General features: G+C 37.9%; 1 protein-coding gene across 6 annotated transcripts in view; it reads left to right on the plus strand.

The window, feature by feature from the left end:
- Positions 1-14,499, plus strand: part of Fchsd2 (FCH and double SH3 domains 2) — a 216,077-nt gene that overhangs the window by 77,078 nt on the left and 124,500 nt on the right. For 3 of the 6 annotated variants that reach the window (XM_075971605.1, XM_075971607.1, XM_075971606.1), the window contains exon 4: positions 6,851-6,927. The exons of the other annotated variants lie outside the window; for them this stretch is intronic. In XM_075971605.1, the coding sequence (XP_075827720.1) occupies positions 6,851-6,927 (77 nt within the window). The remainder of the gene's footprint in view (positions 1-6,850; positions 6,928-14,499) is intronic. 6 annotated transcript variants of the gene reach the window in all.

Below are 14,499 nucleotides of genomic sequence, written 5' to 3' on the forward strand. Positions count from 1 at the left end.
CACATTTTACTTATCTATTCTTCGGCTGAGGGTCATTTAGGTTGTTTCCAGGTTCTGGCTATGACAAACATTGCTACTATGAACATAGTTGAGCACATGTCCTTGTGGCATGATTGAACATCCTTTGGATATATACTCAAAAGTGGTATTGCTGGGTCTTGAAGAAGGTCATTTCCTGATTTTCTGAGAAATTGCCACACTGACATCCAAAGGGGTTGTACCAGCTTGCATTCCCACGAGCAATGCAGAAGTGTTCCCTTTTCTCTACAACCTCTCCAGCATAAGTTGTCATCAGTGTTTTTGATCTTGGCCATTCTTACAGGTGTAAGATGGAATCTCAGAGTTGTTTTGATTTGCATTTCTCTGATGACTAAAGATGTTGAACATTTCCTTAAGTGTATTTCAGCCATTTTAGATTCCTCTCTTGAGAATTCTCTGTTTAGGTCTGTACTCCATTTTTTTTAAATTGGATTATGTGTTCTTTTGGTGACCAATTTCTTGAGTTCTTTGTATGTTTTGGAGACCTCTGTCTGATGTGGGGTTAGTGAAGATCTTTTCCCATTCTGTAGGCTGTCGATTTGTCTTGTTGACCATGTCCTTTGCTTTACAGAAGCTTCTTAGTTTCAGGAGGTCCCATTTATTAATTGTTTCTCTCAGTGTCTGTGCTGCTGGGGTCATATTTAGGAAGTGGTCTCCAGTGCCAATGTGTTCAAGTGTATTTCCCACTTTCTCTTCTATAAGGTTCAGTGTGGCTGGCTTTATGTTGAGGTCTTTGATCCATTTGGACTTGAGTTTTGTGCGTGGTGATAGATATAGGTCTATTTTCATTTTTTACATGTTGATATCCAGTTATGCGAGCACCACTTGTTAAATATGCTTTCTTTTTTTTTCATTTGCTATTTTTTGCTTCTTTGTCAAAAATCAGGTGTTCAAAGATGTGTGGATTGACATCTGGGTCTTCTATTCAGTTCCATTGGTCCTCCTGTCTGTTCTTATGTCAATACCAGGCTGTTTTCAGTACTGTAGCTCTGTAGTAGAGTTTGAAGTCAGGGATTGTGATACCTCCAGAAGTTCTTTTATTGCCCAGCATTGTTTTGGCTATCCTGGGTTTTTTGCTTTTCCATATGAAGTTGAGCACCGGACTTTCGAGGTCTTTGAGGAATTTTGCTGAGATTTTGATGGGCTTTGTGTTGAATCTGTGTAAACACCAGATTTTTTCCTATAACCTTTGTGTCTATCAACAGTATATTTAATTTTTGGTCTCTTTTTTGGTCTGTGACAATGTTTTATTTTTTATTTTTTTTATGTTCTGTGTGTGTTTTAAGAATCGAATGGAGGTCCTCTGGAAGACCAATCAGTGCTCTTAGCCACTGAACCATCTCTCTTGCTCCAAAGTATTGCCTTCTTGGTGAGTGTGTGTGTTTTGTCCCCTTACCTTATAGCACTATAAAATGGTTCAGGATGCTATATTTCCTACCCTAGCTCTAGTAGTAAGCCTTTTTTGCAAGGAACCCTGGTTCATCTTATTGGGAAAATGTATTGGAAGCCAATATCTTTGCACTGGATATATCGTGACTGCTTTGCTGTCATTGCTTCTAGGATTTTTCAGTGGACATAGCTCGGAAACATGTCTTTACTACTTATCTGTGCATCTGTCTGTATCGTTTTTTGCTTTTCACATATTGTACATCTATCTTTGTGATTATTTTATGTATGTTTTGGTTTAGATGTCTCCTCTAATTCACCCTCCTAAGTTACTTGTTTCATGTTTCCCCTCTTGCTTATTGTAACATCAAGTAATCATGGCTTCTTTCATCTGTGTTTCGTGTATTTATTTCTTGAAGTCTAGTATCTGTACAACACATTGCAAAATTGTTAAAATTAACTATTGTGCAAAAACTTTATCAAATAGGGTAGTGTGTGTATATATACTTTCTTTTGTCTTTGTTTGTATGATTTCTAGTAGATATATTATTCTCAAATCATTTGGATTGGTATGTAAAAATACTGTTTTAAAAGATTAACAACTTTTTTTTACCTCTTAATTCTCTATACTTACTGAACTTATGTTTATTTTAGCAATTACTTAAATTCAATTGTTATTGTCTTTTAAAAAAAACCCAAAAAGTTATTTCAAACTTTTCCTTAAAAAGAGTGGGATTAGGGTTGCTGTCGTGGTGCCCCTCTTTAATTCCAGCACTCAGGAAGCAGAGGCGGGTGGATCTTTGTATGTTCAAGCTTAACCAGGTCTACAGAGAGTTCTATGCTAGCTACATAATGAGACCCTGCTTTTAAAAGCAAAAATTGAAAAAGTATTGTGGGCTAGAGAGATGGTTTAATAGTTAAGGGCATTTGCTGCTCTTAGAGAGGGTCTGGATTCAGTTCCTAGCACTTACAAAAATAAATAAAAGAGTTGATTAAAGTTCCTTGTTTCCATTAAGATGATGTTCGAGTGTGATAAAGGCTATCGTCACACCTTCCATACAGCTTATTCAGTGCACGTACTTTTTAAAGATTATTTATGTAGCATTGGAAATTTTGTGATACAAATGCATAGCATATAAAGAATGTTGTCTTTCCCAGTACACTCTCCCTCCATTCCCCCACACCTGCTCCTTCCTGTTGTCACGCCCACCACCATTCACTCCTCTCCCGTCCACCTGGAATGTCCATTCTACTTCCCCTTGACAGTGAGATTCATGTGCCCCCTCCCCTTGAGTCTTCCTTGTTACTCAGCTTCTTTGGCTCTGTGGATTGTAGTATGGTTATTCTTTTACTTTATGGCTAATATCCACTTATGAGTGAGTACATACCATGTTTGTCTTTCTGTGTCTGGGTTATCCCACTCAAGATGGTCTTTTGTAGTTCCGTCCATTTTCCAGCAAATTTCATGATGTCATTGTTTTTAACAGATGAGTAGTACTCCATTGTGTAAATGGACCGCATTTTCTTTATCCATTTTTTGGGCCCAACTTGAGACCCATACCATGAGAGGCCCACTCCAGAAACTGCCTGGAAGTCCAGGACCCAGAGGCTGAACAGCCCAGAGACCTAGGATAGAACCAAACATGACTGGTTTAAAAAAAAAATCAATGAAATTAATCCTAATGATACTTTGCTATACTCATAGATCGTTGCCTAGCCCAGTTGTCATCAGAGACCCACAACCAAACATTAGGCTGACTTCTGGGAGTCCTGTGGAAGAGGAAGAGGAAAAATTATGGGAGCTATAATGGAAGGAGCTGGAGTGTCTCTGACTCTGTTACCTGCTTTTGGGACCCTTTCTTCCTACCTCATTGTCTCACCTAGCCTTACTAGGAAAGTTGGCGCCTAGTCTCCTTGGTATACTTGCTATACCATGCCTGACTAATATTCATGGGAGGACTGCCCTTTTCTGAAGAGAAAGGAGGAGGGGGAGGAGTAGATGGAGGAGCCTTAAGGGGGATGTTAAAATGAGAGGATGGAGGGGAAACTGTGATGGGACTGGGAAGACATCAATTAATAATAATAATAATAATAATAATAATAATAATAATAATGAATGTTTCCTGATATTTAAAAAAGCAACCTGATGCCAATCTCTTAGTAAAATTTAAGTTTCAATTTTATTCTGTGCCCTTTAAAGAAAATGTACATGCAGCACAGCTCTGGGAGAGCCAGGAGCACACTCCTCAGCTTGCTGGCTTGAATGGGCAGAGGTTATACCATCAGTCCATTTCCCAGTGTCTACTTAACACTGGCTTCCTTTGTATTTCTTCACTTGTTAGGGGAATACAGCAAGTGTTATTGAATGGTAAAACAAAACAAGTATTATATCAGACACTGATGGCTTTTTAAAAAGTTGGAATAGTATACATGTTCATGGGAGTCACTGCTTTAGTGGGAATTATATTGCTAGTCAAAGGAACTTTTTGTATCTGGTGTTCAAATCAATGTAAATAAATGTATACCTAGTGGACCAGTTTTAGAGAGTAACTCCCCATGGGCCAGGGGAGTGACTGAAGAAAGGTCCTTTAAATATATATAGCCAGCCATAATTTTTCTTAGCAAATTAATTAGTGTTGATAGTTTTATTTGTAAGAGACCATTTATCTCTCTGGTGTAGCTTTAAGTATAATTTAGAAGGTGAGCTAGTTAATTTAAATATATAAAATGCCCTCAGAGGCATGAAATGTTATTTAGGACCGTACTGATATTTCTGAGATCTCTGCAGATTAGATCTTGAACAGCTGCAGAGCACATAGAAGTCATGATTCCTGTTGCTGTGAACCAACCTGAATAAAGTCTTTCATTTAGAGAGCACACTGTTTGTCCAGTTTATGAATCCCTCAACTCATCTCTGAAAGGTTTATTCAGTTTAATACAGTCCAGCTTTGTGGTTGAGAACTCTAGAAACTGCTTTTGTGATTTAGGATGCATAAAAGTTAATTAATGTGGTAATTTTTAGAATCAGATAAAATCTACTTTAAATGATGTCTTTCTATAAAAATTTTGAGAAACCAAAAAAAAAAAAAAAAAAATTTTGAGAACTTTGGATGTAGCTCAAACTTAGCCTGTCATTTTGATACTGTCCTGGAACTTGCTGCTCTCAAACTTGTGGTGATACTTCTTACTTCTGTTTCCCAAGTTCTGGGTTACAGGACAGGCGTGTGCCACCATGTCTGACTCACATTTAACTGTCTATGAATTATAACACAGTAAGTAAAATCTGAGTATTGTAAAGTTTCCTTTTTTCTTTGTGGTTTTAAAGTTTCTTTTTCTTACAGTGTTAAGTTAAACAGTGTGTTTCTTCTGTATGAGCTTGAAGAGTGCTGCCTGTCATTCTTTTCTTTCCCTTCTCTTGAGAGGCTCATTTCTTAGACCGTGTTCTACATGAAATGTTCTACAAACACTTTAGAGTTAATGAGGCTGGAAATCAAATCATGATCTTATAAATCATATGTCACATCATCTGTTTCTTATTGGGGTATTTATATTGCTTTTTTTTCCTCTCGAGACTTGCATGTTGCTTGGCATTTTCTGTTGCATACCTCTTTCTTTCAATAGGTAGTGAGTTCTTCAATTCACAGATCTTGACTTAGTTCAACTTTTACAAAAAATAATGTGCAGCATGAAATAAATTTCAGGGAATTTTTCTTTTTGCGGGGGACGGGGACGGGACATGTTTCTCTGTGTAACATCCCTAGCTATCCTGGAATTAGCTCTTGTAGACCAGACTGACCTTGAACTCAGAGAGCTCTGCCTGCCTCTGCCTCCCAAGTGCTTAAATTAAAGGCATGCGCCACCACTATCTGACTCAGGATTTTTTTTTCATTGTTTTGGAACAAACATAATCTCTTTCAGTCATGAAGGTAGCCAAATTTTACTAATTTTACTGAGGAATTTATTTGTAGTTAAAATTAATAGTTGTAGTATCATATTTTCCTATGTGAAAATTAAGAACCATAGAAATTTTGATCCAAACATTTTAAATCTACAATGACAAAAACACCAAAGATTGGTATTATACATTAGGATCAGAGTAATATAAATGAAGTTTATTCGTGTAGTCAGTGGATTTTTAGCATCAACTAAATGCTAACCACTCTGTTATAGCCTGTGCATATAGTACTTTATTAATAAATAAACATGATCCTTACCTAATGGAACTTATAATTAATAAACAGAAAAATATTTAAATAAGAGTAACAGGATAGGAGGATTATGAATAAATAGGATTACATGACCATAACTGAATGGAGGTATAGGTAGTGGTTAAAAAGAGAAAAAAGGTAAGGACTTACCCAGCTTATACACTCTAAATAGTTTCTTAGGTGTCCATGAAAAACTAACTTATTTTGGGTCTGAACGAGGAACTGGAAAAGAAAGAATGAGTCAAAGACTGTTTAGGTCATGATAATGGAGCCAGTTTGGAGAACCCCCTACAGACCGTATATGTGACTGCAATTAATTAGAATACATCCATTATTTAAAATAAGAGTTTATAATGGGCCAGAACTGAACAATCAAATATTCTATTTTTCCATTAAGAACTGTATTTCAGGCCAGGCTATGGTAGTGCATGCCTTTAATTCTTGCTCCTGGGAAGCAAAGGCAGGCAGATCTCTGTGAGTTTGAGTCCAGCCTGGTCTACAGAGCGAGTGCCAGAACAGGCTCCAAAGCTACACAGAGAAACTCTGTCTCGGGGGTGGGAGGAACTGTATCTCAGGAGAACCAAATAGTTCAGAAAGATAGTTTATTCATGTAGAATTCCAACCTGTAAATAAATAATAACATTATTTTAGTAGAATGAAATGAATTACCTGTGCATTAAAATTGCCTTTTCTGCTTATACTTAGTTTGTTTAGGAAGTATAAGAGTCTTTAAAAGAAAGGGAGGTAAGAGTTTGGCAGGTATGATTGTGAGATGCTAGGAAGGTATTTCATGTGGTGGAGATGACATGAGCAAAGTGCAGAAATGAGAAAAATACTGTTATGTAGCCAACAGGAACTTAGCAGTTGGGCTCCCCAGAGTATAAACAGTTAAGTGGAAGTACTGGAGATTATAGTCAAGATGAGTTCTCAGAATGGATAGTACCTGGAAATAGTGAAACCCAACTATTCCAAGTTTAGGAAGAACTTAAGATCCAAAGGCGCTTTAGTTGTTGTTATGCATTGGATGATAGATGTGTAGATATATTTTCTCTTCTCATATTCAAGAGTTTTGCTGTAATTTAGAAATGTGGTCCATGCCTCAGCCAATTTACAGTAGGAGCCTTAGATGCCAGCTGTGTGATTAGTCAAATAGTTTGGTGATATGAAATGGATATTCCTTAAGTCCCACTTTTCTCATCCTTAAATATTTTTAACAGGGTATCCAGAAGTTGGCTAGTCAATATCTGAAGAGAGATTGGCCTGGAATAAAAAGTGATGATCGGAATGATTACAGGTAACTTACTAAAGTGTGTGTGTGTGTGTGTGTGTGTGTGTGTGTGTGTGTGTGTGTGTGTGTGTGTGTGTGTAGGCCAGAGCTCAACCTCAGATATCATTTCTCTAGAACCATCAACTTGTTTTCTAATACAGAGTCTCTTATTGGACCCTGAAGTTTGCCAATTAGACTAGGCTGGTTGGCCAGTAAGCCCTAGGGAGCATATTTTCTCTACCTCTCCAGTGTTGGGATTATAAGCATATGCCACTACACCCAGTTTTTTTTAATGTAGTTGCTGGGAATTGAACTCAGTTCTCATGCTTGCATGGCATGTACTTTGTACAGACTGAGTCGTGACTCCAGTTCCTTCCTTTGTTTTAAAATGGTTTTACTCAGAGTTACAGTTAAATAATGTGATTGATACTCCAGTTTTTAAAAGGATTACCTTTTTCTTTGCCTGTTTTAAAGACATAATTATTTTAAAAAATTATATTCCATAGCATGAATAAACTTTGTAAATTAGATTATTTCAACATATCTTAATCCAGAATTATATATGAATACCCGCATATGGAATTGAAAGAACAGAGAAACGGGTTGTTTTCTTATGAATCTGTGATAATGGAACATTGTTGCAATAGTAATGAAACAAGATTACATGGCTATCATGCTCATTGACTTGTTAAAATAAATCTTTAATTTTCAAACTTGATCTTTGTGAATGAGTATTTTAATAATGAGTGAGAAGTACTTTGTGTGTAGCATGATACTTAACATTGGAAATGTATGTATATAAGAGGGTGTGGAAAAGCTCACCAGTTTATGTTCCACATGAAACTTTTCAAGAAGGCCAGCGACAGCAGAATACAGATTTTGTCCTCAGTAACCTACCAGTATCTTGTGATTTTGTTTAGACTTTGATACCTTTTGGGGCATCAAAATTTGAAAACACTTACTGGTTTTTGTGCTTAGGGATGTCATTGCTTTGGGAGGTAGAGAAGTCAAAAAACTCAGCATTTACCATCTTCTTGGAATTAAAGACCGTTTCCAACAAACAATAGTTAAAAAAAATTGAGTAGTTAAGAGTCCATTTTAAAGCCTAACTCAGAAGCATGCGACCGAAACGTCCATGAAGATGACAGGAAAGCATTTCCTAAGAGGGGCTGGAGCCGGGCAGGGCAGAGCACAACTTTAATCCCAGTGTGATCTTTTGTGAATTCGAGGTCAGCCACGGCTGTTTCACAGAGAAACCCTGTCTCGATCTCCTCCCTTCCCCCAGAAAATGAACGGGACTAGAAAATAGAATGTGAAAAGAAATCTAAAAATTATTTACACTGCCACAGTTCAGCTTGCATAGCTACAAAATAATAGATAGCATAATTTTAATATTAAAGTAAGTAAGAAATAAAAATAAGAGTTTTTTTATGAACTTATTAGTATGTAAACAGTTCGCTGAGGGGAAAGAGATATGGGGATCAAATACTAAGTAAAAGAGACAGTAAAGTAAAGCCCGTGGTTAGGAAACAGGCTCTGCATGACTGATGTGAATCTGCCTTCCAGGAGAGATTGTGTTGCTGATGCAGGACTACAAGTGATGGATGAGGTGTATTCTAGTGTGTTTGAAATTCAGGATTCAGGTTACTAAAGAAAGAAGGGAATGGCTCTTCTTCCAGGCAAGCTTATAAAAGAGGTGTTTTAACCCAACAGCTACTGAATATTTACTAAATGCCAGACACCTTGTAGGACTTTGCTCACATTCGTGATTATTAAAACAACCCAGTGAGGGAAATATAATTATTCTTATTTTATATAATAAGTTAGCTGTTAGAGTAAACTTTAGGATTTAGACCCTTAAAGATATGGTCTGTTATTCAGGAACTTACAGAAAGTAGTCACTATAAACAGATGTCAGATTTGGAAGTAGTAGAAGTGGATATGCAGAAAAACCTCGGCTTATAGCACTTAGTCTTAAGAAATGTGCAAGACGTTGCCAGACAGACAACTTGGTGAAAGGAATTGAGCAGGAGTAACATCTTGAAGATGTGGCGCCTAGGGAACAGTGACAGGCTCTTGTGAAATGTGTGGGTTAGAGGGTGAACCTGGCACTGGGGTGGGGATGTGTAGGTAAGCATCATAAATGGCTTTCATGATCGTGCCTAGGGGAAGGTAACAGAGGCATTGAAGAATGTCAGTAGAGAAGCTCACAACTAACTCCACAGTCACAGTGCAAGGTAGAGTTGCACAAAAATGCCCAAAATATAAACCATTATAATTTATCTTCATCAGAATAATAAAAATTATACTAAAAATGAGGTTGTAAGGAAGATTTCAGAGGTTTCTAAGAGAGTGAAGCCAGAAGACTTACAGTTGATTTGGTGTGGGGGTTTGTCAGATTTATTCTGAAGCAATTATAGACAGCTTCCTTTGTAACTAAAATAGTTCTTGGCACAGAAGACACTTGATAAATATTTACTTAACTTCTTTTAAAAAAAAAAGTAGAAAGGAGCCGGGCGATGGTGGCGCACGCCTTTAATCCCAGCACTCGGGAGGCAGAGGCAGGCGGATCTACAGAGCTAGTTCCAGGAGGCTCCAAAGCCACAGAGAAACCCTGTCTCGAAAAACAAACAAACAAACAAAAAAAAGTAGAAAGGGAGGGAGGATTAAACAGTGACTCCCAGGGGCTTTCTTTCAGTCTTTCATATTATTTTATTTTCTTCCTTTAAGCTAGTAATATGATATCCAATTTTTGTTGTAACCGGTAGGTCTGCAAACAGACTTATCCAATTTACAGGCAAGGCCGATGCTGCTTCTTGATTATAGATCCACCGTGGACTCTGGTCATCCAGCCCAAGTCACTCCCTTGCCTGACTTTATCCTCACTATATTGTATGGCCACTTCACGGAATCTCTTTCTAAATTTTAGCTTTTCCGTGGCTTCCATGATTTTGTCATGTTTTTTCATTTAGAATGTGTCTAACCTTACTGCATTGGCACCACCTTTGGGCTCTGAGCCTTTTTGTCAGACTGTTACTCCCAGAAGCTGTATTTCCTTTCCTCCCTTTTCCAGAGCCACGTTTCCACTTAGCGGCAACTTCTAAGCTTGCTCTTGAGCTCCCAACCGTTCTGGTGGTAGTAAACGGTCTACACCCAGAAATTTTAACTTAGGTAACTTAGAGGATGATGAAGGTATTCTGGAGACGACAATAGAAAGATCATAACTGAGGGTAAAATGGCAATTGCCAATTTAAAAAACTTAATTCCTTTTACTTTGGGAGATTATAATACAATTACATCATTTCCCTCTTCCCTTTCATCTCTCCAAACCTTTCCATATACCCCTCCATTATCTCTTTCAAATTCATGGCCTTTTTCATTAATTATTGCTACATGTGTATATGTGTGTGTTTTTACACATTTACATATATTCGTAAATATGTAAGTACAGCTGGTTCAGAATATTATAATGTTACTTTATAGTTGTTTTCAGGGGTGGCCAGTTGTTGTGCTCTTCCCTGGGGAAGATTATTTTTCCTGCTCTCAGTGTGCCTTAGTTGCCTGGAAATTCTTTGTAGACTTGAGGTGTCATGGGGTTTCCCTTCACCCGCTTGTCAGTTGGAGCTGTCCTTGTTCAGCTCATGTTTAGACAGTGCTATTGGTGAGACTTTATGGGTATAGCTTCTGACATTTTTAGGAGACACAGTCTTACAGAAAAGTCCATGATCTTCTATATTTTTATGTTATTTTATTTTTTAAAAAATAAAACAAACTATCTTTTTTTCACTTTACATACCAATCCAAGTTCTCAGTCCCTCCCCTCTTCCCATCTCCTCCACACCTCCCCCCACATCCACTCCTCAGAGAGGGTAAGGCACATTGCTTTGGGGAAGGTTCAAGACCCCCCCTACTGCTATATCTAGGCTAAACAAGGTATCCATCCAAAGAGAACAGGTTCTCAAAAAGCAATAGGGATAAATCTGGTGCCACTGCCAGTGCCAGTGGCCCCTCAGTCTGCCCCAGGCATACAACTGTCACCCATATTCAGAGAGACTAGTTTGGTCCTATGCTGGTTCCTTCCCTGTCTGGCTGGAGTTGGTGAGCTCCCATTAGCTCAGGTAAACTGTTTCAGTGTGTATCCCCCTCATGACCTTGAAAACAACTTGATGTTGGCAGAAAAACAGGCAAGTTGACTAATGGATATTAATCCACACACTTATGAACAGCTGATTTTTGACAAGCTAAAAGTATGCAATGAAAATAAGAAAGCATGTTCAACAAATGGTGCTGGCATAACTGGATGTCAACATGTAAAAAGAATGCAAATAGATCCATATCTATCCCCATGTACAAAACTCAAGTCCAGATGGATTAAAGACTTCAATATAAATCTGACCACACTGAACCTGATAGAAGAAAAAGTTGGAAGTAAACCTTAAATGCATGACCACAGGAGAACACTTCTAAACATAACACCAGTAGCACAGACACTGAGAGCAACAATAAATAAATGGGACCTCCTGAAACTGAGAAACTTCTAGAAAGAAAAGGATAGTCAATAAGACAAAAAGACAACCTACTGAATGGGAAAAGATCTTCACTAACCCCACATCAGACAGGACTGATCTCCAAAATATATAAAGAACTCAAGAAATTAGACATCAAAATTCCAAATAACCTAATTAAAAATGGGAGAACTAAACAGAGAACTCTCAACAGAAGAATCTCAGATGGCCAGAAGACACTTAAAGAAATGTTCAACATCTTTAGGCATCAGGAAAATGCAAATCAAAACAACTCTGAGATTCCATCTTACACACTCAGAATGGCAAAGATCAAAAACACCAATGATAGCGTATGCTGGAGAGGATGTGGAGTAAGGGGAACACTTCTCTATTGCTGGTGAGAATACAGATTTGTACAACCATTCTGGAAATCAGTATGGTGGTTTCTCAGAAAACTGGGAATCAACCTACCTTAGGATACAGCAGTATCACTCTTGAGCATATACCCAAAGAATGCTCACTCATACTACAAGGACATTTCTTCAGCTATGTGCATAGCAGCTTTATTTGTAATAGCCAGAACCTGGAAACAGCCTAAAGGCCCTACAACCGAAGAATAGATAAAGAAAATGTGGTACATTTACACAATGGAGTACTACTCGGCAGTAAAATACAATGACATCTTGAAATTTGTGTGCAAATAGATAGAACTAAAAAAAAAAATCCTGCATGAGGTAACCCAGACCCAGAAAGATGAACATGGTATATACCCACTCGTAATACTAGCTGTAAAGCAAAGGATTACGAGCCTATAGTCCATGACCCTAGAGAAGCTAAGTAACAAGGTGAATCCTAAGAAAAACATACATAGATCCACCTGGAAAGGGGAAATAGAAAAGAGCTTCTGACAAAATTGGGGATATGGGGGTGGGGGAAGAAAGGAGAGTGGAAGGGGAAGAGGAAGGGAGAAGGATAACGTGAGAAAAGGGTAGTCAAGATTGAGGAATGAAAGAGATGGAGAGCAAGGAAAGAGATACTTTGATTGAGGGAGCCATTATGGAGCTAGCAAGAAATCTGGCACTGGAGAAATTCCTAGGAATCCACAAAGATGATCCAAGCTAAGACCCTAAGCAATAGAGGGGAGGGTACCCAAACTGGCCTTGCTCTGTAGTCAGTCAGGTTGATGAATAGCGTAGATGTCACCATAGAACCTTCATCCAGCAACTGATGGGAACAGAGGCAGGGACCCGCAGCAGAGGACTGGGCTGAGCTCCCAAAGTTTAGTTGAAGAATGGGAGGAGTCAGATATGAGCAAAGAGATCCTCTATCTTTTAAAAATCTCCTGCCCCCTCTTCTGAGCCTCAGGTGCCTGAGTGTCTTGTAGAGCTATCTGTTGGGAATGGAACTGCCAATATTTATTTATTTGAAGCTTATTTTGTTTTAGTTTTAGTAATTTCAGCTTCCTGTTTAGTTAATTTATAGTTTGGTTTAGTTTAGAAATTTTTATCAAAGTAATATATGATTATCATTAGTTAAATAGTAAGAGTATAAACAGTACAAAGTCAGCCTCTTCTTTTCCTCATATCATCTACTCACATACATACCCTGAACTAATTCCTATAAGAGGCATGTGATCTTTGCTTTCACCTTTTTTTCTATGTGATTTATTCATGACCATAATACTTAAAACTTTGTTTTTTCTTTTTAAGATTTGTTTATTATGTATACAGTGTTCTGTCTGCGTGTATGCCTGCAGGCCAGAAGAGGGCACCAGTTCTTGTTATGGATGGTTATGAGCCACCATGTGGTTGCTGGGAATTGAAATCGGGACTCTGGGAGAGCAGCCAGTGCTCTTAACCTCTGAGCCATCTCTCCAGCTTTGATTTTTGATTTTTGTTTTTGTTTTGTTCTGTCATTTTTTATTTTGTCTGTTTGTTTGCTTTTTGGTTTTTTGAAACAGGGTCTCTCTGTGTAACAGATCTGGCTGGAATTCATTTTGTAGACCGGGCTGGCCTTGATCCACCTGCTTCTACCTCCTGAGTGCTGGGATTACAGGTGTGCGTCACCACTGCCCACCTAGCTTTATTTTTAACAGGACTTAGAGCTATTGTGTACATAGTGTTCCTATGGATGTCTCTCTGCCAGCAAGTGTGCATATGCCTACACTGCACAAAGTCTACTTTAGACAGCCTTTCACAGCTGTGTTCATTTTTTAATGGTTGTTTTAATGTCAGAGTATGGATGATCCATGTCTCATATTTGTTTCCCTGTTGGTAGTTAATTAGTATTATTAATAATGCTGTAATGAATAAATCTCCTGTGCTCACAAATACATCTTTGTTTACTGTGAAAGTGTAACTATGTCTGTGGGTTAAATTCTCAGAGAATGATATTCTGGATAATAGTTTAGTACATTCAGAATGGTGATATTAGAAATTGTCTACCATAAATTCTTTATCAATGTATTTTTATATTTATTCAAATGTTTATTTAAAATTACTCTTTTCTATTAATTGAGTCATTCATTTTCATCAGCATGCCTGATTGGACCTTTATTTCATTTACCAGTGTGATGATGCATGTACCATTAATGCTGTGATACCACCCCATTGACGTGAAAACTAGACTTTTGTAATATTATCTCTGGGGGTATTTTTTATATTCTTTGCAGGTAGGTTTTTTGTGCTTACACTGTCAGTACTCCTCAAAGTTCCCTCCTCAGCTTTCTAGAGATTTCCCTCATCAAACCTGGTTTTAAATATTTTCTATGTGGCCTGGAGAAATGGATTAGTGGTTATAAACACTGGCTGCTCTGCCAAAGGTCCTGGGTTCAGTTCCTGGCACCCACGTGTCAGTTCACAGCAGTCTATTACTGAAGCCCCTTGGGACCCTATGCCCTCTTCTGATGTGCAGACAGATATCCAGACAAAACAACTATATAAAATAAATAAATATTCTCTGTAAACTGGCACTAACATTTTTATTAGAAAATATGGTTCATTCTAAAACCGAAGATCAGATGTCTTCTACTTCTCTAGATTTTATCTTCTCTGTGTTGTTGGCTGCTTCTCTCTGCCCACAATTGCTCCCTTTC

The sequence above is a fragment of the Microtus pennsylvanicus genome, chromosome 5 (assembly GCF_037038515.1).
Source record: "Microtus pennsylvanicus isolate mMicPen1 chromosome 5, mMicPen1.hap1, whole genome shotgun sequence".
Lineage (NCBI taxonomy): Eukaryota > Metazoa > Chordata > Mammalia > Rodentia > Cricetidae > Microtus > Microtus pennsylvanicus.